At 37.2% G+C, this 24,398-nt stretch overlaps 1 protein-coding gene across 1 annotated transcript in view; it reads left to right on the top strand.

Moving 5' to 3' along the window:
- Positions 1-24,398, top strand: part of AXDND1 (axonemal dynein light chain domain containing 1) — a 117,415-nt gene that overhangs the window by 56,746 nt on the left and 36,271 nt on the right. Inside the window, exons 17-19 of the mRNA XM_032291279.1 lie at positions 3,557-3,650; positions 11,283-11,482; positions 12,602-12,698. Of these exons, the coding sequence (XP_032147170.1) occupies positions 3,557-3,650; positions 11,283-11,482; positions 12,602-12,698 (391 nt within the window). The remainder of the gene's footprint in view (positions 1-3,556; positions 3,651-11,282; positions 11,483-12,601; positions 12,699-24,398) is intronic.

Raw genomic sequence — 24,398 nt, 5'->3', positions numbered from 1 at the left:
GGATGTTTTTCCAATTGTTTGGATCTTCTTTCATTTCTTTGACTCTTTTGAGTAGAAGTTATACACTCCTTTTGTTATATTTACTCCTAAGTACTTGTTTAATGTTATTGTAAATAGGATTTTTAAAACTTTTTTTCAGATTGTTTATTGCATGTTTATAGGAATACAATTGATTTTAAAATATTGATCTTATATCCCAAAACCTTGGTGAATTCATTTATTAGTTGCAATAATTTTTAAAGGATTTCTTAGTATTTTCTATACAAAAGATTATACTTATAAATAGAAGTAGTTTCTTTTAAATCTAGATGCCTTTGATTTCCTTCTCTTGACTAATTGCTTTGGCTAGAACCTCAATATCATGTTGAATGGAAGATGTTATTCTTATTCTTAGGAAAAATGCATCCAGTCTTTCACTATTGGGTTTTTCCTGATGTCTTTTATTGGATTTAGGAAGTTTTCTTCTATTTCTAGTTTGTTGCATGCATTTACATAAGAAGTTGTTGGATTTTGACAAATGCTTTTTCTGCCTCTAGTGAGATGATCATGTGATTTTTTTTCATGTTCATATTATGTATTACATTAGTTATTTTTTGAATATTAAAAAAACTGTGCTTGCCTAGGACAAATCCCACTTGGCAACTGTGTAAAATACTTTTAATTAGTTCATAATTCTGTTTGCTAGTCTTTGTATTGATATACGTAAGAGACATTGGTCTATTTTCTTTTCCTGTGATGTCTTCACCTGTGTTGTATCAGTGAAATGCTGGCTCTGTGAAATGAGTTGAGAAGTATCCTGTCCGCTTTTCTCTTTTGGAAGATTTTTTGAAGAATTGGTGTGATTTATTTTTGGCTCTTTGGGAGGATTCAGTGGTGAAGCCATCTCTGGGTAGGTTTTTGAGAACTGATTCAATCTCTTCACTTGTTAAAAGTCTACTTATATTGTCTGTTTCTTATTGCGTCAGTTTTTTAGTGTGTGTCTTTCTAGAAATTTGACAATTTCATCTAAGTTATCTAATTTGTTGGCAAAATTGCTCATTGTATTCACTTATAATCCTTTTTATTTCTGAAAGAAGATCAGTACTAACATCCCCTCTCTCATTTCCAATTCTAATATTTTGAGCCTTCTCTATTTCTCCTGGTTAACTTAGCTAAATGTTTGTTAATGTTGATCTTTTCAAATAGCTATCTTTGGATTTCATTGATTTCCTTTAGTGTTTTTCTATTCTCTATTGTATTAATTTCCACTGTAGTTATTAGTATTTCCTTCATTTCACTTTCTTTACATTTAGTTTACTCTGCCTTTTCTATAGTCTTAAGGTGAGCTATTAGGTTATTGATTTGAGATCTTTCTTCTTTTTTAACATAGATTTTACATCTATAAATTTCCTTTTAAGGACTGCTTGATATGTTGTGTCTTTATTTTCATTAATCTCAAAGTATTTTTATGATTTCTCTTGTGATTTATTCATTGACCCATTTGTTATTGAGGAGTATGTTAATGTACACATATTTTTGAGTTTCCCATTTTTCCCAGTTGCTGATTTGTAATTTCATTCCATTGTGGTGCGAGTATACATTTTATATCATTCTTGCATTAAAATTATTGAGGTTTGTTTTATGGCCTAGTATCTTGTCTATTCTGAAGAATTTTCCATATACACTTGAGAAGAGTGTGTATTTCGTTGTTATTGGAGAAAGTGTTCTAGAGATGTCTGGTCTAGTTGGTTTATAGTATTGTTAAAGTCTTTTGTTTCCTTATTTATCATCTGTGTAATGGTTCTAACCATTATTTATAGTGGGATATTGAAGTCTCCAATGATTATTCTTAAATTGTCTGTTTTTCCCTTCCTTTCTCCCAGTGTTTGCTTCATATATTTTAGTACTTTGTTATTAGGTGCACATATGTTTATAATTGTTATATCTTCTTGATGGAGTGATCCTTTTATAATAATAAAAATATTCTTCCTTATTTTTAGCATTTTAATTTTAAAATCTGTTTTATCTGCTATCAGTACAGCCACACCAGCTTTATTGTGGTTATTTATTTTCCTTTCTCTACTTCCAGTACTCCCTTTATGTGTAAGGTGTCCCATATTTCTTGAGGCTGTCTTCATGTCTTTTCATTCTTTTTCCTCTTTATTCTTTGGCTTGAATAACATATATTTATCTTCAAGTTCAATTATTCTCTCTTCTTCCAGTTCAGATTTACTGTTGAGCCCAAGTAGTGACTTTTTGAAATTTTTTTCAGTTATTGTTCTTTTTCGCTCTAAAATTTTTATTTATTCCTTTTTTCCAATTTATATTTTTAATTTATATCCTCTATTTACTGCAACATTGTTATAATACCTTCCTTATTTAATCATGGTTTTCATCATTTCTATGAACATGTTTATCATGGGTACTGTGTTAGTTCATTTTCACATTGCTGATAAAGACATACCCAAGACTGGGCAATTTGCAAAAGAAAGAGTTGGGTTTTGTTTTTTTTTGTTTTTTTTTTTTTTGGAGACAGAGTTTGCTGTTATGGCCCAGGCTGGAGGGCAATGGCATTATTTCAGCTAACTGTAACCTCTTGCTCCCAGGTTCAAGTGATTCTCCTGCCTCAGCCTCCCAAGTTACTGGGATTATAGGCACGTGCCACCACGGCAAAGTAGCAGTCTGAGGTCCTCTTGGATTGCCTCTTGTGGAGTGGAACCACTGCCTTATAAGCACAGACAATCAGGGACCCATGATTCTCAGCATGTTATGCATAGGGTAGAGTCAGTACTCTATAAATAGGGTCTGGGTGGAAGAAGACAACCCCTGCTTGTCACCTGCATTTACCCAGTACCTAGACTCAACAACAGATAGCTGGAGGCAGTTTAAAAATCCATGATGACCTGTTGCTTCTGGGAAGAGAGCCATTTGGTTGGGAGCTAGAGGGTTAGTTAGGGAGCTCTGTGTTCTGGGCTGCAGCATTCTGAAATAGAGTTGCTGCCTCACTGAGCTAAGAAAAAGAAGGAGAATTCATGGTTCAAATACCATAGATTGTTGCCTTTCTTACTGAATCTTCATAGATTTTCTTGAACAGATGTTTCTGGAGCTTCTTCATAGTACCACTTTCAGGGGCTTTAAGTGGTGTATTTAAAAGAATAATTTTTACCAGTTTCACTGGGGTGAGGGGCAGTGGGAAGGGCAGGCTTGCTGCTCATACTATCATGCTGGAATTCATTCATTGAGAGGATTTTAAAATTCTTTCTTCTCACATAGTACTGCCTAGAAGTAAATGTAGAGGGTGTAAGTTTTTACAACAGAGGGCTAATATTTAACATAAGATCTGCTTTGTCCGAAGTGCGTCTTGCTACCTTCATGGGGGTTAGGAATGCCTTATCAGTGAGTAAGCTATCATATCAGATTGTTCAGGGCTTTGATTCCCCTTCCTTGAGTTCTCAAGCAGTTGTCAACATCTAAGTTTGCAATGCCCAGCCAAATAAAACTCTTTCTCATAGCTTATAGTTACATTTATCCTTTAAATCAGCTAGTCACTTTTATTTTACTTGATTTTTTCCTTCAGGGTACTCCAAGCATATATACTTAACATGATTCAACAATGGCTTTTGAAGATAGGCAATGAAATTAACAACGGTAACATTGAACTTCAGCACCACGTATGTACTTGTAAGGATTTTTGAGGTTATATTTTACCTCAGCTGGCAAATTTCTTCAAGGAAAATCAAGCTGTCTCAATTTAAACGGGGCAGGAGGTTGAGAGGACAAAATGGAAGCTTCTATAATAATTTCTCAGATAATTCTCAATGGATTTTTAAAAGCAGAATGTTCCTGCCTCTGGAATGGAGTTTTGGAATTGAGGAGTCAAGGAGCAAATATGTTAAAGCTGGAAGTATGGATTCAGGCAGTCCCTAGGCTTGGGAGAAATTCCTCTGAAAACCAAAATGATTAAGAATGGTAGCAGAGTGCTTGTCACATGGTAGGACTCAGTAAATATCTGTTGAATGAATTTAGGAAGAATCTTCCAGTACTGTCGGTATTGATGGTGCTGCTTCATTTAATTCTTCTTTGGCAAAATGCTTGATTTATCATTAGGGACTTATCTCCGTGGAATCATATATTCAATCTGTTATTTTCTAGAATTTAATTTTTATAGGATAGGATTAGTTAGAAAGTACCTTTATATACCTCTGTTTTAACACTGCATTTCATAATTAATCTGTGTAGAAAATTTGCAGGATTGTAAACTTCATGAGGAATTATGTATATCCTATATATACATATTAACTCTTATTAATATTTAAAAACAGAAAAGTTGGATATAGGAGACAAGATGGTTGACTAAATTCAGTCAGGAGAAACATCTGCCACTGAGGGACTAGAACATCAGAAAGACTGGTACACTTCAAGCATATCTTTAGAGGGAAGGCATTGAGAGTGGACAGAGGGAAGATACAGATTCTGGGCTAAAGCAGGAGGAAGCTGGAAACCCTGCACAGGGATACCACCCGCTGGGACTCCTTTCTGGCACCCAGTGACTCCTGGGGGAAAAGTGAGTTGAGCAGGTGAGGAGTGACCTTCTGGGGTCATAATCATCTGGAATTCGGACAGCAGGACCCCCACAGTCACTTGAGCTGACAGAGAGAGCTATTTAGAGAGGCGGTAGGGGGCTGGGCATGGTGGCTCACGCCTGTAATCCCAGCACTTTCAGAGGCTGAGGCGGGCAGATCATCTGACATCAGAAGTTCAAGACCAGTCTGACCAACATGGTGAAACCCTCTCTCTACTTAAAATACAAAATTAGCCAGGCATGGTGGCGCATGCCTGTATTCCCACCTACTTGGGAGGTTGAGGCAGGAGAATTGCTTGAACCCAGGAGGCAGAGGTTGCAGTGAGTTGAGATTGCGCCATTGCACTCCAGCCTGGGCAACAATCGCAAAACTCTGTCTCAAAAAAAAAAAAAAAGAGAGGTGGTAGGTGTGGTACTCCAGCCAGCATGGAGCCTGGAGGGTTTGGTGCAGGAGCGTCTATAGTGGAGCATAGTCAGGGACACCTATCCCCCAAGGCCTGTCTTACTCCTACAGGAGACGTTAACCTTAGGGGAACCATCAGACCTGAACAGTGCAGGGTGGTCTTGCCATGAGACAGGGCCAGTTTCACCTGAGCACCTCCCTGTCTTGAGGCCTCTCCCAGGGGTCCAGCCTGACCATACTTGTTTGCAGTGCAGCCTTGAATGCCCAGCTGAGGTGCCTCCCAGGGGCCTGCATCATAGCTCTTGTACTGGCAGACCATGCCTGACCATTGGAGAGCTCCAGTGGAGCAGCCCCCAGTAATAAGCACCAGCCCGCCCATGTATTCTATCCATCGTAGCCTCCCCCGTGCCATTTGCCAGTGTCTACTCACCCATGACCACCCCCAGATTGCTTTGCTAGTATGTGTGCATATATTCAGACCTTGCTCCTACTTCCCCACCAGCTCACATGTGCACATGCACCCTACCGTGCCATCACAGCCAGTGTGAGTGCATCACACTCCCCACCTCACAGCCAATGCAAAGGTATGCAAGCCCTGCACTGCCATTACCAATGGAGTGTTCATGGGTACAGAGACTGCTAACCTTGTGCCTGCCAATGCCCTGCCACTGTGCCAACACTGTTGCTGGCCTGAAACTACACATGGATGCCAGTGGACCTGCCTCCCACCTTGTGTGGCCACTGCTGCCTGTGTGAATATGTGCACAGAGGTTACCAGTCCTGCACTTGCCAGCACTCTGCCCCCATGCTGCTGCCACAATGCTGATGCTACCACCAGCGCGAACATGCAAAGGAACATTGGCAGGCTACTCCCTGCAACATGCTGCCACTGCCACTACTACAAATGTCCACACCCCTGCCCTCATTAGTGCCCCACCACAGCTCATGAGCATGTACGCTGCTGCACTGCTGCTGCTCCTGGCATGTGCAAACAACCACGAATCCTGCTGTCACCACCCAATGAATTGCTTTGGCTGGCATCACCTATTGGAGTGTTAAGACCAGTGATCAGGAAACACCTTTGCTCTTCTAATACCGCAGATTCCTAACCTTGAGGGGCCAGATAACAAATCTGGGGACCTGATACCAGACTCCAGAGTTAGTGTATGCAGTCCAGGAGACCTAAGCTGAGCATTGGCCCCCTAAAATCTTCCAGAAATGAAGCAAGTTGACTGAACCCACCTTGTATCATAATCAAACCTCCAAGGATGTCAAAGAGGAGAAAAGAAAAAAGAAAATGCACTCAAAGGACAGCAACTTCAAAGACTGAAGGAACATCGGCTCACAAAGATTAGAAAGAGCCAGCACAAGAACTCTAGCAACTCAAGAAGCCAGAGTGTCTTCTTACCTCCAAACAGCCACACTGTTCACCAGCAGTGTGTCTTAACCAGACGGAAATGACAGAAACAGAATTCAGGATATGTATAAGAACAAAGATCATCAACATACAGGAGAAAGTTAAAACCCAATCCAAGGAAGCTAAGGATTCCAATAAAATGATACAGGAGTTGATAGATGAAATGGCCGTTTAAGAAAGAACCAAGCTAATCTGATGTAAATGAAAACATGCTACAAGAATTTCATAGTGCAATTACAAGTATTAGCAGAATCAACAAAGCTGGGGGAAAAAATATCAGAGTTTGAAGACTGGCTGTCTGAAGTAAAGAAAAAACAATAAAGATGAAGGAACAAAACATCTGAGATCAAATCTAACCAACAGAATAGGAAAAAATTTTTGCAGTCTACCCATCTGACCAAGGGCTGATATCCAGAATTTACAAAGAGCTAAAACAGATTTACAAGAAAAAAACAAACAAGCACATTCAAAAGTAGGCAAAGGATATGAATAGACACTTTACAAAAGAAGACATACATGAGGCCAACAAACATATGAAAAAATGCTCATCATCACTGGTCATCAGAGAAATGCAAATCAAAACTACACTGAGATAACCATCTCACGCCAGTTAGAATGGCGATCATTAAAAAACCTGGAGACAGCAGATGCTGGAGAGGATGTGGAGAAATAGGAACACTTTTATACTGTTGGTGGGAGTGTAAATTAGTTCAACCATTGTGGAAGACAGTGTGGCGATTCCTTAAGGACCTAGAAATAGAAATTCCATTTGACCCAGCAATCCCATTACTGGGTATATATTCAAAGGAATATAAATTGTTCTATAAGGACACATGCACACAAATGTTCATTGCAGCACAGTTTACAATAGCAAAGAAATGGAACCAACCCAAATGCCCATCAATGATAGATTGGACAGGGAAAATGTGGCACATATACACCATGGAATATTATGCGGCCATCAAAAACGATGAGTTTGTGTCCTTTGTAGGGACACGGATGAACCTGGAAACCACCATTCTCAGCAAACTGACACAAGAACAGAAAATCAAACACTGCATGTTCTCATAGGTGGGTGTTGAACAATGAGAACACATGGACACAGGGAGGGGAGCACTACACACTGGGGTCTGTTGGGGGGAAATAGGGGAGGGACAGCAGGGGGTGGGGAGTTGGGGAGAGATAGCATGGGGAGAAATGCCAGATATAGGTGATGGGGAGGAAGGCAGCAAATCACACTGCCACGTGTGTACCTATGCAACAATCTTGCATGTTCTTCACATGTACCCCAAAACCTAAAATGCAATAAAAAAAAGAAAATCAAATCTACAACTCATTGGCATCCCTGAAAGAGAGAAACTAAGCAATTTGGAAAACATATTTCAGGATATTGTCGATGAAAATTTTTTCTACCTCACTAAAGGGGCCAACATTCAAATTCAGGAAATGCAGAGCCCCTGAAAAATACTACACAAGAAGACTATCCACAAGACATATAGTCATCGGATTCTCCAAGGTTGTCATGAAAGAAAAAATGTTAAAGGCAGGTAGAGAGAAGGGACAGGTCACCTACAAAGTGAACTCCATAAGGTTAACAGCAGACATGTCAACAGAAACCCTACAAGCCAGAAGAAATTGTGGGCTTGTATTCAGCATTCTTAGAAAAGAAATTCCAAACAAGAATTTCACCTCTAGCCAAACTGAGCTTCATAAGCAAAGGAGAAATAAGATCCTTTTCAGACAAGCAAAAGCTAAGGGAATTTGTTGCCACCAGATGTATGTATCTCATAAGAGGTCCTGAAGAGAGTGCTAAATATGGAAAAGAAAGACCACTATCAGCCACAACAAATATACACTTAGGTATTTAGACTACTATAAAGCAACCATACAAACCAATCTGCATAGTAGCCGGCTAACAACATGATGACAGGCTCAAATCCACACATATCAATACTAACTTTGAATGTAAATGGGCTAAATGCCCCAGTATAAGGCACAGAGTGGCAAGTTGGATAAAGAACCAAAACCTAACAGTTTTCTATCTTCAAGAGACCCATCTCACATGTGGTGACACCCAAAGTCTCCAAGTAAAAGGATGGAGAAAATTCAACCAAGTGAATGGAAAACTGAAAAAAGAAAGAGTTGTTATTCTAATTTCAGACAAAATAAACTGTAATCCAACAAAGATTAAAAAAAGACAAGGACATTACATAATGGTAAAGGGCTCAGTTCAACAAGAAGACCTAACTATCCTAAATATATACACACCCAACATAGGAACCCTCCAATTTCTTAAAGTAAGTTCCTAGAGACCTGCAGAGAGACTTACGTAACCACATAATAACAGAGGGTGACTTTTAACACCCCACTGACAATGTTGGACAGATCATCAAGGCAGAAAACTAGCAAAGATATTCAGGACCTGAACTCAACACTTGACCAAATTGACCTAATAGACATCTGTAGAACTTCCCACCCCAAAACAACAGAATATACATTTTTCTCATCTGTATGTACATGGCACATACTCTAAAATCAACTGCAAAATTTAGCATAAAACGACCCTCAGCAATTTAAAAAAAACCAAAATCATACCAGCCACACTTGGACCACAGTGCAATAAAAATGGAAATCAGTGCTAAGAAAATTGCTCAAAACCATACTATTACATGGAAATTAAGCAACTTGCTTCTGAATGACTTTGGGGTAAATAATGAAATTAAGGCAGAAATCAAGAAGTTATTTGAAACTAATGAGAAAAGAGATACTACATACCAGAATCACTGGGCCACAGCCAAAGCAGTGATAAGAAGGAAGTTTATAGCACTAAATGCCCACATCAAAAAGTTTGAAAGACCTCAAATTAACGACCTAACATAACAAATAGAGGAACTATAGGAACAAAAGCAAACCAACCCCAAAGCTAGCAGAAGACAAGAAATAACCAAAATCAGAGCGGAACTGAAGGAAATTGAGTTGTGAGAAACCATACAAGAGATCAATCTAAGAGCTAGTTTTTTGAAAGAATAAGACAGTCACTACTTAGACTATAAAGAAAAAAGAGAGAAGATCCAAATAAGCATGATCAGAAATGACAAAGTGGACATTACCACTGACTTCACAGAAATACAAAAAATTCTTAGAGACTATTATGAATACCTCTAGAACACCTAGAAGAAATGGATAAATTCCCAGACATCTACAACATCCAATATTGAACCAGGAAGAGATTGAATCCCTGACCATACCAGTAATGAGCTCCAAAATTAAATCAGTGATAAAAAGTCTGCCAACCAGAAAAGGACAAGGACCAGATGGATTCACAGCCAAATTCTACCAGCCCTAAATTAATCAACATTGCTTTAGGTCATTAACAACCTTTCCATTGCAATCAGGAAGCAGGAAGCTTGGGTTTTAGTATTGGATAGGGTACAACATTTTATTTTTATCCATTCATTCAAGAAACATTTATTAAGCACTTACTCCCTGCTAAGTACTGTGTGTGATATGCAGGGATAAGTTGATGGCTCATGTCTTAAAGATAGTTTAATTGGGGAGATAGATGTGCAAATGATTATAATACAGATAAGTAAAAAGTACTGTAGAAACAGGGGAAAGGGAGCAAATTAGAGCCAGTGGAAACTGGAAAGTCTTCTCAGAGTAGATCATGTTTAAGCCTGGAGAAATACTCCAGAACTAACCAAACAGACACAGGGAGTAAGGGTATTTGACAAGTATGGTGTGTCTGAATTTTGCATATAGGTTTTCTGCATTTTATTTCTGGGACCCAGCCTCAGCAAACACTATAATGCAGAGGTTCTCAAACTTTCTGTATTCACAGTGCCCTTTGCATTCCAATATTTTCATACTCCTAAACCAAAAGAAATACGGTTAAGTTTATTAGTAGGTAGATTCAAACTGCTTACTAAATATTTCATGTCCTAACAATTTAGTAACTATTTGGAAAAGTACTGCACATACATTGAAAGAAAAAAAATATTCTCATTTAATCAGTGTTACTTACCAATGTAAGGCGTGTACTCATTAGCATTGTACAGCTTCTCTGACCTTGGAATCAGATTAGACATTACCATCTTCATTTCCTGTTCCATGTTAATTTTCACACAGTACTTGTTTTTTATCACAACCCTGATCGAACCAGTATCAAAAAAGAATGATGCCACCAAAATTAATACAGTGCGTCTACAGAAAACTGTGAACTATGTTCAGTTTATGCTGTGTCTGGCAGATGTTACATATCAGTTCTTTCCCTCAATTTTAAATCCTGTGGCACCCTTGTGAGTTTTGCTGTGGAGCCCTGGGATGCCTTGATGTACAATTTGAGACCTGTAGCTTTAACAAGTTATTATCCATGGCCAGGGTAAGGAAGAGATTAGTGGCTGGGCGTGTGGTTCACGACTGTAATCTTAGCCCTTTGGGAAGCTAAGGTGGGCAGATTTCTTCCCAGCAGTTCAAGATTGACCTGGGCAACATGGTAAAATCTCATCTTCACAAAAAATACAAAAATTAGCCAGGCATGGTGTCATGTGCCTGTAGTCCCAGCTACTCAGGAGGTTAAGGTGGGAGGATCACCTGAGCCTGGGGAGGTCAAGGTTGCAGTGAACTGTGATTATGTCTCTGCACTCTAGCCTGGGCAACCAAGTGAGACCCTGTCTCAAAAAAAATTTACATAAGTATTAATAAAAAGAAGAGAGTAGTTTAATGTTGTATAGTGATCAAAAGAAAATAGGGTCGCGCCAGCTGATGATGTGATTTCATTAAGAATTCTAATGTTGAAAGTTGGACACAGGCACGATCATTTCTATTTTAAAATTTAGTGTGGTTTTTACTATTTGATTTATTTAAAGTGAGTTATTTGTATTATACTCATTTTTTAACAGATGGATGAGTTGCATATATCTATGATCCAGTGGATGGTAAACTTGCTGATTTTAATGATACCTGACTTTACTGACCAAGACTGTCTCCTAAAGTTGGAGGAGGAAAGTGCTGAGAAACATGATATAGGAGTTGCACGATTAGAGCTCGATGCGATTGAACTGACGAGGAAGCTGTACCAATACTCCAGCTATTTGAGCAGGTGAAGCTATCTGGTTATTTTATTGTTGCCCTTCTGAATAATTGAATGTCACATAAAACAGACAAGAGAAAGTGAAGTAGTAGCAATAGGAGTTATTTTAAAACCTTGAAAGAAGTACGAGTTCAGTTTTTCAACCCGCTTTTACACTGTGACTGTTATAATATGAGATTTCGGTTTTTCTTTTAAAAACAGTGTTAGCATAGGCAGGATGAGAAGTGTGTATATGTGGGAAAAAGAATTAGGAAAAAAGGACTCACTTACTTGCATAAATAAGACACATCTTACACTTTTGCACATTCTGGTGAGGGGGTGGATTTAAGAAGAAGATTGTCGTTTCCTGTGTACTGTCTTTTTTTTTTTTTTTTTTTTTTTTTTTTGGCAGAGTTTTCCTCTCTTACCCAGGCTGGAATGCAGTGGTGTGATCTCGGCTTACTGCAACCTCTGCCTCCCAGGCTCAAGAGATTCTCGTGCCTCAGCCTTCTGAGTAGCTGGGATTTACCAGCGTGCACCACCATGCCTAGGTAATTTTTGTATTTTTAGTAGGAGTTTCACCATTTTGAGATGGAGTTTCGCCATGTCTCGAACTCCTGATCTCAAGTGATCTGCCTACCTGGGCCTCCCAAAGTGCTGGGATTACAGGTGTGAGCCACCACACTCTGTCCTGAATGTATACTTTTATGTGCTTCTCTAAATACCAACCAAAACATATTTTTACAAAATAGAAAAAGAACCCCATAAACCCTTCTATCTGAAAAGCCAGAAGATTTTCATTGAATAAAGATGAAGCCTGGAAAATTGTAATCTATTAACTAAGATGCAAGCTTGATGCTATGATTACTTTCAATTCAGGAGACAGCTTTTACAACCTAAGCAAATTTTCCCTTCATTTCAATTCAATATTACGAATGGTCAAGAATGAAAGGGATGGAAGGGGAGGACAAGGGTAAGAAATTGAGAAGGAGACAAATTATTCTCCTTGGTGAGTCGGTAGCTGAATTATTATGGTGAACTTCCACGGTGTCTGGATATTTTAAATTTTAAACACTTAGAAGAAGAAACAACAATAAATAGGTTATGCTGAGTGTGTATGTGCTCTTTTTTTCCTCTCTCTTTTTGCAGTTGTTGCAAAGGGATGGTGTCAGCAATGGCTCTGCGTAGATCCACTAACTCACACAAAAATTCTACTGAAGACATTTATGAGGTGAATAAGTTGAAGGTAATAACTGTCTTCCCCTTAGTTTTGTTTTGTTTGTTTTTATCAGATTTTTGAGGTTCAATTGATCTACAAGAAACTCACATATTTAAAGAGTACAATCTTGTAAGTTGTAAAATATGCATACATTCATAAAAATGATTAATAAAAAATAAAAATAGGAAACATGTCAAACACATTCAGAATTTCCTTGCACTCCTTGTTAATTTATACTTCCATCCTCATCTGGTCACCAGGCAATATTTGATCTACTTTCTAACACCAAAGATTATTTTTTATTTTCTAGAATTATAAAAATGGAATTAGAAAGAATGTACTTTTGTCTGACTTCTTTCACTAAACATGATTACTTAGAGATTCATGCATATTGTTGCTTTTATCAACCGCTTATGATTTTTAGTGCTGAGTAGTATTTCATTGTATGGATAGACACAATTTTATTACCTAGTCTCTGTTGATATGCATTTGAATTGTTTCCAGTTTTAAATTATTACTAGATAACTTCAGTGCATATTCATTTATATGAATAGACATATACTTTCATTTCTCTTGGATTGATATCTGGGAATGGAATGGCTGAGTCACATGGAATGTGTGTGTTTAACTTCTAAACAAATGGTTTAACTGTCTTCCAAAGTGGCTAATGGGTACAAAAGTACAGTTAGGTAGAAGGAATAAGTTCTAGTATTCAATAGTACATTAGGGAAATTATACTTAACAGTAATTCATTGTATATTTCAAAATAGCTAGAAGAGAAGAATTGGCTATCTCCAACACAAAGAAAAGATAAATGTTTGTGGTGATGGATACCCCATTCCCCTCTTTGATCTTTACACCTTGTACACATGCATCAAGATATCACATGTACTCCAGAATATATACAAATATGATATATCAATTTCTTAAAAGGTGGTTAAACCATTTTTACGCTCTTGCTAGCAGTGTCTGAGAGTTCCAGTTGCTTTACGTTCTTACTGACACTCGATAAAGTCAGTCAGTTTTTTTTTTTTGAGATGGAGTTTTGCTCTGTTGCCCAGGCTAGAGTGCAGTGGTGTGCTCTTAGCTCACTGCAACCTCTGCCTCCTAGGTTCAAGTGACTGTCCTGCCTTAGCCTCCTGAATAGCTAGGGCTACGAGCACACACCACCACCCCCAGCTAATTTTTGTAAATTTAGTAGAGATGGGTTTTACCATGTTGGCCAGGCTGGTCTTGAACTCCTGCCTCAAGTGATCCACCCACCTCTTCCTCCCCAAGTGCTGGGATTACAGGCATGAGCCACTTTGTCCAGCCAATATGGTCACTCTTTTAAAATTATACATTCTAATAAGTGAGGATTGGGATGTCATTGTGGTTTTAATTTGCGTTTTCTTAATGACCAATGATGTCAAACTTCTTTTCATGTGCATATTTGTAATCCATATGTAATCCATGTATAATGTCTGTTCAAATCTTTGACCCATTTATTATTGATTTGTTTCCTTATTATTGAGTTTAGTCAGCTGTTTATTCTGGATACCAAGTCTTTTATCAGATACATGATTTTAAAATATCATCTCTTGGTCTGTGATATGTCTTTTCTTCTCCTAATAGTGTCTTTTTTTGAGACAGTGTTTTGCTATGTTGCCCAGGCTGGACTTGAACCCCTGGGCTCAAGTGATCTTCCCACCTCAGCCTCCAGAGTAGCTAGGATTACAGGCATGAACCATCATGCCCAATTATAGTGTCTTTCAAAGAGGGAAATTCTTAATTTTGATTAAGTTCAATCTCTGATTTTTTTTTTTTATGGACCTTGCTTTTGGTATTCTAAATATTTAAGGAAATTTTTGTGTAACATCATTATAAAGATTTTCTTCTATGTTTTCTTCTAGAAGTTTTAGAGTCTTAGGCATTACATTCAAGTCTATGACCCATTTTGAGTTAATCCTTTTAAAATATGGACCTGGGTATGGATTGAAGTTCATTTTTTGGCATTTGGATATCCAATTGTTTTAGTACCATTTGCTGAAAAGGCTGTCCTTTGTCTATTGAGATGCCTTTGTATCTTGATTGAAAACCTATTGACCATATATGTCTGGGTATTATTCCGTTATGTTCTGTTGATCTATTTGTCAACATTGTCACCGTCTCTAACCTTCCTTCTTTACTATTGTTTTGCAATAGGTTTTAAAATCAGGTGATATAAATCCTCCAAATTTGTTTTTCCCCCCCAGTCTTAAGCTATTCTACATCATTTGCTTTCCATATGAATTTTATAATTGGCCTATCAATTTCTCCAAGAAAGCCTGCTGGGATTTTAATTGATATTATATTTTATCTATTGATTAGTTTGTGGAGAATTAACATCTTAACAATATGGAGCCTTTGATCTGTGAACATGGTATATCTCTTCATATATTTGTCTTTTTTCTTTTTTTTTTTTTTTTTTTGAGACGGAGTTTTGCTCTTGTTGCCCAGGCTGAAGTACAATGGCACAATCTCAGCTCACTGCAACCTCCGCCTCACAGGTTCAAGCAATTCTCCTGCCTCAGCCTTCTGAGTAGCTTCGATTACAGGCATGTGCCACCATGCCTGGCTAATTTTGTATTTTAGTAGAGACAGGGTTTCTCCATGTTGGTCAGGCTGGTCTCGAACTCCCAACCTCATGTGATCTGCCCACCTCGGCCTCCCACAGTGCTGGAATTACAGGCGTGAGCCACTGCCTCTGGCCTATTTCTTTAAGCGAAGTTTTATAGTTTTCAGTGTATAGATCTAACGTATCATTTGTCAGATTTATCTGTAAGTAGTTCATGTTTTGGTGCTACTATGAATGGTATTATTTTATAATTATCATTTCTGATTATTCATTGCTAATACATAGGATTATAGTAAGTTTTTAATACATTGATCTCATATCCTCTGAACCTGCTGAATTCACTTACTCCTTTTAAGAGGTTTTTTGTTTTGTTTTGCTTTTTTAGATTCTTTGGGATTTTTAATATACAGTCATGCATTCATGTTATCTGCAGATAGGGATAGTTTTATTTCTTCCTTTGCAATCTATGTATTTTTTCTTTGCTTTGCTTTATCGTCCTAACAAGACTCCATAATACTAGGTGGTAAAAGTAATGAGAGCAGATATCCTCACCTTGGTCCATCTTAGGGAAAAAGTATTAATTCAGTCATCTTTAAGTATAATGCTAGCTATCGGTTTTTTATAGCTATCCTTTATCAGATTGAGGAAATTCTTCTTTATTTTATATTTGCTGAAAATTCTTTTTTTTTAAGTCAGTAATGGATGTTGGATTTCATCAAATCTTTTGCTGCATCTATTGAGATGCTCATATGAGTTGTCTTTTTTAGTGTGTTAATATGGTGAATTACATTTATTGATTTTTAAATTGAATGTTAAACCTCTTCCTCCCCCCGGCCCCTCATTCCTGGGATAAACTCCACTTGATCATGATGTATTGTCCTTCTTATATGTTGCAAATTCAATTGATTGATTGTTTAGAATGTTTGCAATGATATTCATAAGGGATATTGATTATATAGTTTTGTTTTATAGTATCTTTGTTTGGTTTTGATATCAGGGTAATGCTGGCCTTTTAAAATGAGCTAAGAAATGTTTCTTACTCTGCTGTTTTTAGAAATAATATGTGTAGAATTGTTTATTATTTCTTCCATAAATGTGTTGTAGAATTCACCAGTGAAGCATCTGGGCATTGTGGGAAAGTTTTTAACTAACAAATATAGAGCTATATAATTTCTTTAACAAGTTTAAAGAAATTTATCATTTATGGAGTTATTATTTCCTTTTCATGAGTGAGCTTTGGACTTGTAATGAATTTGTAATTTCATCTAAGTTGTCTAATTTATTGACATGCAGTTGCTCACAATATTCCCTTATTATCCTTTTAATAATTGTAGGATGTCTCTTCTCTCATTCCGTTATGGGAATTTTAAATCTTCTGTCTTTTTGTCTTCCTGAGTCTATACAAAGATTGACCAATTTTCTTGATCTCAAAGAACGAGATTTTCCTTTCATTGATTTTTCTCTACTATTTTTCTGTTTTCTATGTCCTTAATTTCCAGTCTAGTCTTTATTGTTTATATTTTCTTACTTACTCTGGGTTTAATTTGCTCTTCATTTTCTAGTTTCTTAAAGTGTAGCTGAGATTATTGATTTGAGACCTTTTTACCTCCTCCTCTCCCTGCCCCCCCCGTAGGCATTTAGTACTACAAACTTTCTGCTTTAACTACATCTCACAGATTTTGATATGTTGTGTTTTTATTTTAATTCAATTCAAAATACATTTTAATATCCATTTGCATTATTCTTTCATCCATGGGTTATTTAGAAGTATATTTGGTTCCCAAATATTTGAGTATTTTCCAGAGCTCTTCTGCTACTGATTTGTAATATGATTTCCTTGTGGTCAGAGAACATACTTTGTACCATTTAGATCCTTTCCAATGTATTGAGACTTGTTTGAGAATGCAGAACCTGAGCTGTCTTGGTAACTGTTCCATGTACAATTGAGAAGAATATTTATTCTATTATTGATGCGAGTATTCTATAAGCGTCAATTAGGTCAAATTGGTTGATGGTCTTATTTAAGTGTCCTGTATCCTTGTTGATTTTTTGTCTACTTGATCCATCAATTATTCAGAGAGGAATATTGAAACCTTGACTATAATTATGGTTTGTCTATTTTTCTTGGAGTTCTATCAGTTTTTGCTTCATATATTTTGAAGCTATGTTGTTAGGTGCAAATATAGTTTTATAGTTTTCAGCATACAGGTCTTACATATTATTTGTCAGATTTATCCCTAAGTGTTTCATATATTTTGTATTTTGAAGCTATGTTATTAGGTACAAATACATTTAAAGTGAACTGACTCTTTATCGTTATGAAATGCTTCTCTTAACACTGGATCTCAATAGACACAGAAAAAGCTTTCGATAAAATCCAATATCCTTTCATGATAAAAATCCTCAACAGACTAGACATTAAAGGAATATACCTGAAAATAGTAAGAGCCATCTATGACAAACCCATAGCTGACATTGTACCGAATGGGCAAAAGCTTGAACCATTCCCCTTGAGAACTGGAACAAGACAAAGATGTTCAGTCTTATATTCCTATTCAACATAGCACTGGAAGTCCTAGCCAGAGCAGTTAGACAAGAGAAAGAAATAAAAGGCCTCCAAATAGGAAAATAAGGAATCAAATTCTCTCTCTTTGCTGATGATAGGATTCTATACCTGAAAAATCTTAAGGACTCTGCCAAACAGAATTGATAAACAACTTTAGTAAAGTTCAGGATACAAAGTCAATATCCAGAAATCAATAGCATTTCTATACACCAACAATATCCAGGCTGAGAGTGAAATAAAGAACACAATTTCACTTATAATCACCACAAGAAAATCAAATACATAGGAATACATCTAGCCAAGGAGGTAAAAGGTCTCTGCAAGGAGAACAACAAAATACTGCTGAAATAAATCAGAGATGACACAAATAAATGGAAAAACATTTCATGCTCATGAATAAGAAGAATCAATGTCATAAAAATGGCTCTACTGACCAAAGCAGTTTTCAAATTCAGTCCTATTCCTATCAAACTATCAACATCATTCTTCACAAAATTTGAAAAAAATATTATAAAATTCATATGGAACTGAAAGAGAGCCCAAATAGCCAAAACAGTCCTGAGCAAAAGGAACAAAGCTGGAGATACCATGCTACCTTACTTCAAACTATATAATAAAGTGACAGTAACCAAAACAGCATGGTACTGGTACAAAAACAGACACATAGACCAATGGAACATAATAGAAAACTCAGAAATATAGCCTCACACCTACCAACCATCTGATCTTCAACATTGCTGACAAAAACTAGCAAGGGGGAGAAGACTCCCTATTCATTAAATGGTGCTGGGATAACTGGATTAAAGATTTAAATGTAAGACATGAAACTATAACAATTCTGGAAGACAGGACTAGAAAATACTCTTCTTGACATTGACCTTGGCAAATAATTTTTGGCTAAGACCCCAAAAGCAGTAGCAGCAAAAACAGAAATAGACAAGTGGGTCCTAATTAAAGAACATCTGCACAGAAAGAAAACTATCACTAGAAAAATAGAAAACCTCCAAAATGGGGGAAGATATTTGCAAACTATGTTTCTGACAAAGGCCTAATATCTAGAATCTATAGAACTCAAACATATCAACAAGCAAAAACCAAATAACCCACTTAAAAATGGGCAAAGGACATGAACAGATATTTCTTAAAAGAAGAAAAGAAGATACCCAGTGGCCAACAAACATATGAAAAAATTCTCAGCATATCAGAGAAATACAAATCAAAACCACAATGAGATACCATCTTATACCAGTCAAAATAGCTATTATTAAAAAGTCAAACAACAAATGCTAATGAGGAGATGTGGAGAAAAAGGAACACTGTTATTCACTGTTGATGGGAATGTAAATTAGTCTGAAGATTTCTCAGAGAACTTAAAACAGAGCTATGGTTCAACCCAGCAATCCCATTTCTGTGTACACACCAAAATAAAATAAATCATTCTACTAAAAAGACACATACACTCACGTGTTCGTTGCTGTGCTATTCACAACAGCAAACAAGAATAGACCAAAACTGGAAGCAACCTCAATGCCCCATCAATTGCTGCCTAGATAAACAAACTGTGGTATATTTATATAATAGAACACTATTTAGCAGTAAAACAGAAGCACCGATACATGCAACAACATGGAAGAAGCTTGAAAACATGCTAAGTGAAATGAGTCAGTAACATATTGTGATGTTTCAAAAGACCACATATTCTTTTATTCACATAAAATGTTTCAAAAGACCACATATTGTATTTTTTTTATTCACATAAAATGCCCAGAGTAGGCAAATCTGCAGACTCAGATAGATTGGTGGCTGCCTGGAGCTGGTAAAGGAGTGGCAGGAATGGGAAATGAACAACTGCTAACAGGTGTAGGCTTTCTTTGGAGCTGATGAAAATATTCTAGGATTAGATTGCAGCGATGGTTGCACAACTTTGTGAATAACTAAAAACCATTGAATTATATACTTTAAATGGGTGTATCATGTGTTTTTGAAAGCCTGACTAAAAAGGAGATGGTCAAGAGAGCCCAAAATTGGTCTGCTAAAATTTTGAGTAAAATTGGGAAGCTTTTTGCAAGATTAATGAGGAAAAAATGATGCAAAAAAAATTGTATCAGGAATGAGTACCTCAGATGATTCAGATATTAAAAAGATAGTAGGAAGAGATTAAGAAGCATGTTATCACAAATATTTGAAAATTTAGATGAAATGGACAATTAAATAGAACCCAGAAGACTTAATAATAAATAAAAAACCCAAGTAGTCCTATAACCAGTTAAGGAATTATTAAAAAAAACTTTCCCGAAAAGAACGCTCTAGATATAGACAGCTTCAACATCAAGCCCTATCAAACATTTAAGAAATAATTCTATTCTTATACAGACTCTTTCAGGGTGTAAAGAAGAAGGAATACTTTTTATACAAATCCCCAAAAGGGATTGTGCAAGAAAGGGATATTATAGAGCAGTCTCGTGTGAAATACAAAAATCCTAAACAAAGTACGGGCAAACCAAATCCAGCAGTAAATGAGAGGGGTGACACATTATGAACATGTTAACTTTATTCCAGGAATGCAAGTTAGTAGTATCACTTCTATAATGTATCTGTAGGTACACTGGATACAACCCAATTCATAAAAAATTAATGGCATGTATATAAAATATATGTGTGTGTGTAGGGCAATGTATATATATGCCTGCCAGCATTAGTAGTTCTAAAATGAAATAAGAAAAAGGTAATATTTATAATAATTTCAAAATATAAAGTACTTAGGAATAAATCTAATAAAAGTTGATCACTTCCTTTCTGAAGTATACCTCAAACTTTGAGAGACATTAGAAGAACTAAAGGAAGATACACTATATTCATGGACTGGAAGACTCTATATTGTAAAGATGTCAGTTCTCCTCAGAATGCTGTGTAGTGGTCCTGTCCAATACAGTAGCCACTAGCCACATACTCCTATTTACATTTGAATTTATTTATTTTTATTTTTTGAGACGGAGTCTTGCTCTGTCACCCAGGCTGGAGTGCAGTGGTGTGATGTTGGTTCACTGCAACCTCCACCTCATGGGTTCAAGCAATTCTAGTGCCCCAGCCTCTTGAATAGCTGGGATTAAAGGCACCGTTCACCATGCCTAGCTAATTTTTGTATTTTTAGTAGGGACAGGGTTTTGCCATGTTGGCCAGGATGGCCTTGAGCTCCTGGCCTCAAGTGATCCACCCGCCTCAGCCTCTCCATGTGCTGCAATTAATAGGCATGAGCCACCACGCCCAGCTGAATTAATTTAATTTTAAAAATTTATCTCTTCAGTCATATTAGCTGTATTTTAAGTGCTTAATAGTACATGTCGCTATCAGGGATTATACTGCACCATGTAAATATAGAACATTTGTATCACTGAGGAAAGTTTTATTGAACAACACTAATCTAGGGGTCACAATCAAGTCTTCAACAGTTTTTTTTTTTAACTTGACACACTGTAAAAGCTGTTTTGAATATTCAGAGAACCAAGAATAGCTAATGCACTCTTGAAAATAAGGTGACAGGACTCATCCTCCCATATTGTAAACTTCTTGTAAAGCTAAAGTGAAACAGCGTGGTGTTAGTTCATAGGTGGACAGCTGTGTCAATGGAATAGAAAAACAGAACCAAAACTTTATGGCCTTTTATATAAGTATGGCATAAGGAATTAATGAGGAAACAATGAACCTTCCAATTAAAAATACTAGGAATATTGGTTATGTATGTAGGAAAGATGAAATCAGACTTTTACTTCACACAAAAATCAATTCCAAATGGACTAGAAACATAAATGTGAAAGTCAAAATTATAAAGCTTTTAGAAGACAATATAAGATCTTGGGGTAGGAAAGTTTTTTTAGAATAAGAGATAAAAAGCACTAACTCGGCTGGGCGCTGTGGCTCACGCCTATAATCCCAGCACTTTGGGAGGCTGAGGCAGGCGGATCACGAGGTCAAGAGATCAAGACCATCCTGGCCAACATGGTGAAACCCTGTCTCTATTAAAATTACAAAAAAATTACCTGGGCATGGTGGCGCACGCCTGTTGTCCCAGCTACTTGGGAGGCTGAGGCAGGAGAATTGCTTGAACCCGGGAGGTGGTGGTTGCAGTGAGCCGAGGTTGCGCCACTGCACTCCAGCCTGGCAACTGGTGACGGAGTGAGATTGTCTGAAAAAAAAAAAAAAAAAAAAAAAAGCACCAGCTCAAAAGGAAAAGGTTCATAATTTTGATTACCTTAAATTTATAAGAACTTCTTTTCATCAAGAAAATACCATTAAAACAAAAACAATTCACAAAATGTGAGAATATATTTGCAACACTTATAACTGACAAAGGACCAGTATCCAGAATATAAAATGACCTAGGAATCAATATTATAAAAATGTACAGCCCAATAGAAAAATGAGCAAGAAGCTTGAATGTATACTTCACAAAGGAGAAAATCCAAATGGCTGACATACTTATGAAAAGCTGCTCAACTTCATAAGTGATTGGGGAAGTAAAAAACTAATATCATGACTCACATAACAAATTGGCAAAAATTGCAAAGTCTAGGCTGAGCTTGGTGGCTCACGCCTTTAATCCCAGCACTTTGGGAGGCTAAGGTGGGTGGATCACCTGCGGTCAGGAGTTGGAGATCAACCTGGCCAGCATGGTGAAACCTCATCTCTGCTAAAAATACAAAATTAGCTGGGCATGGTGATGCACTCCTGCAGTCCCAGCTACTGGGGAGGCTGAGGCAGGAGAATCGCTTGAACCCAGGAGGCAGACAGAGGTTGCAGTGAGCTGAGATTGCACCATTGCACTTCAACCTGGGCAACAGAGTGAGACTCCATTTCAAAAAAAAAATTGCAGTCTCACAATACAAGTGTTAACAAGAATGGGAGAGCAACAGATACTCCCTATGCTGCTGGTAAGAATATACATTTGTACATCTGCTTTGGAAATCAGTTGACATTATCTGATAAAGTTGCAACACACTTTTCAACAAACAGTTCTATTTATCTGCCAATATACTAGAGAAACTCTTACACAAATGCTCTAGACTAAGAGACATGTATAAGAATATTCCAAGATTATTCCTAGAAGTATCCCAAAACTGAAAACAATTCAAGTGTCCATAAATAGTGGAATAAATATGATGAATATTATGGAATATGAGGACTGGCAGACAGGGAACAATTCTCTCTTTAAACTGCATATGTCTATTTTATGTCTGTATGACAAATCTCACAGTTTTTAAACTGTGTTATAAAAAATTTTTTGTACAACATCTTGCTAATAAATTTTAAATCTCTAGCAGATGGAGATTTTTCTAGGAAAATAGTATCATTAATTTTTTTTTTCTTTCTTTGAAACAGTCTCATTCTGTCACGAGGCTAGAGTGCAGTGGCATGATCTCGGCTCACTGCAACTTCTGCCTCCTGGCTTCAAGCGATTCTCCTGCCTCAGCCTCCCAGGTAGATGGGACTGCAGGTGTGCACCGCCACACCCAGATGTTTTTTGTATTTTTAGTAGAGACGGTGTTTCACCATTTTGGCCAGAATGGTCTCAATCTCTTGACCTCATGATCCGCCCATCTTGGCCTCCCAAAGTGTTGGAATTACAGGTGTGAGCCACCGCACCTTGCCGTGTATCATTAATTCTTGAGGGAGGAAATTGCCCATTTTTCAGTGAAAAAATGGATGCACTAATTTTTGGAAATGCTAAAAATTTTGCCTGGATTCCACAGACAAGTTTTTTTCAGACTTTTAAGGAGTAGGGTAATCCCCATGCTATATAAACAATATCTATGTAAGAGCACAGATAATGACTGAAAGTTTTTCCAGTTTATTTCATATAGCTCGTAATGTTCTTTAAAAAGTCCAGATGAGCATAGAGAAAATTGATCTTATATATTAATATATAAATGCCAAATCCAAATTTAAAATAGCAGATTTCATGTGGAAGAAAATTACAAGAATTAAAATTTGATGCACAGTTAGGATACATGTCAGAGAAGCAATAATATTTTACTATTTGAAAATGTGCTGCTATAGGTATATATCACTTCTCATCTAAGAGTTAAATGAAATGTCTGAGTTCTCATTTTGGTTCTGGGAAGGCTTCAGAAGGGTTCTTCACAACAGGCTAGCGTACCTCTAAACCAAGCAGTCTCTTGGAGCTTGGAGCCCGCACTATACATCTAGAAATGTGTTCAAGTCTTTTCAGGTCTGCTGTGACTAGCCCCTTCTGTTGTCCACCCCAGGATGTGGTGGGGATCCTGATTTTGGCAGGCTGGACCTGCCACCGATGCTGGTGGAGACCCAGTGGCCAGCTCCATGACACACTTCGTCCTCTTTTACCTAAAAGGAGGTAGAGCTCTGTTTGGTGAGACCAGGTTTTCACGTAAAGGCAATCTGGAATTAGGATTTCCAGATGTTTTGAGATGTATCTCCCTATAAAAGTTAAGGCTATAGCCATATGGAGGACACTGTCATGAGGAGCCCTTCCTGAGGGAACTCTTACATAAGACCATCCGGATTAGGACATGTTGTGAAAGCCTTGTGC

This window comes from Sapajus apella, unplaced genomic scaffold (assembly GCF_009761245.1).
Source record: "Sapajus apella isolate SASKATOON/1434 unplaced genomic scaffold, GSC_monkey_1.0 scaffold25, whole genome shotgun sequence".
NCBI classification, from domain to species: Eukaryota; Metazoa; Chordata; class Mammalia; order Primates; family Cebidae; genus Sapajus; species Sapajus apella.
This window is presented reverse-complemented; position numbering and strand designations above follow the sequence as displayed.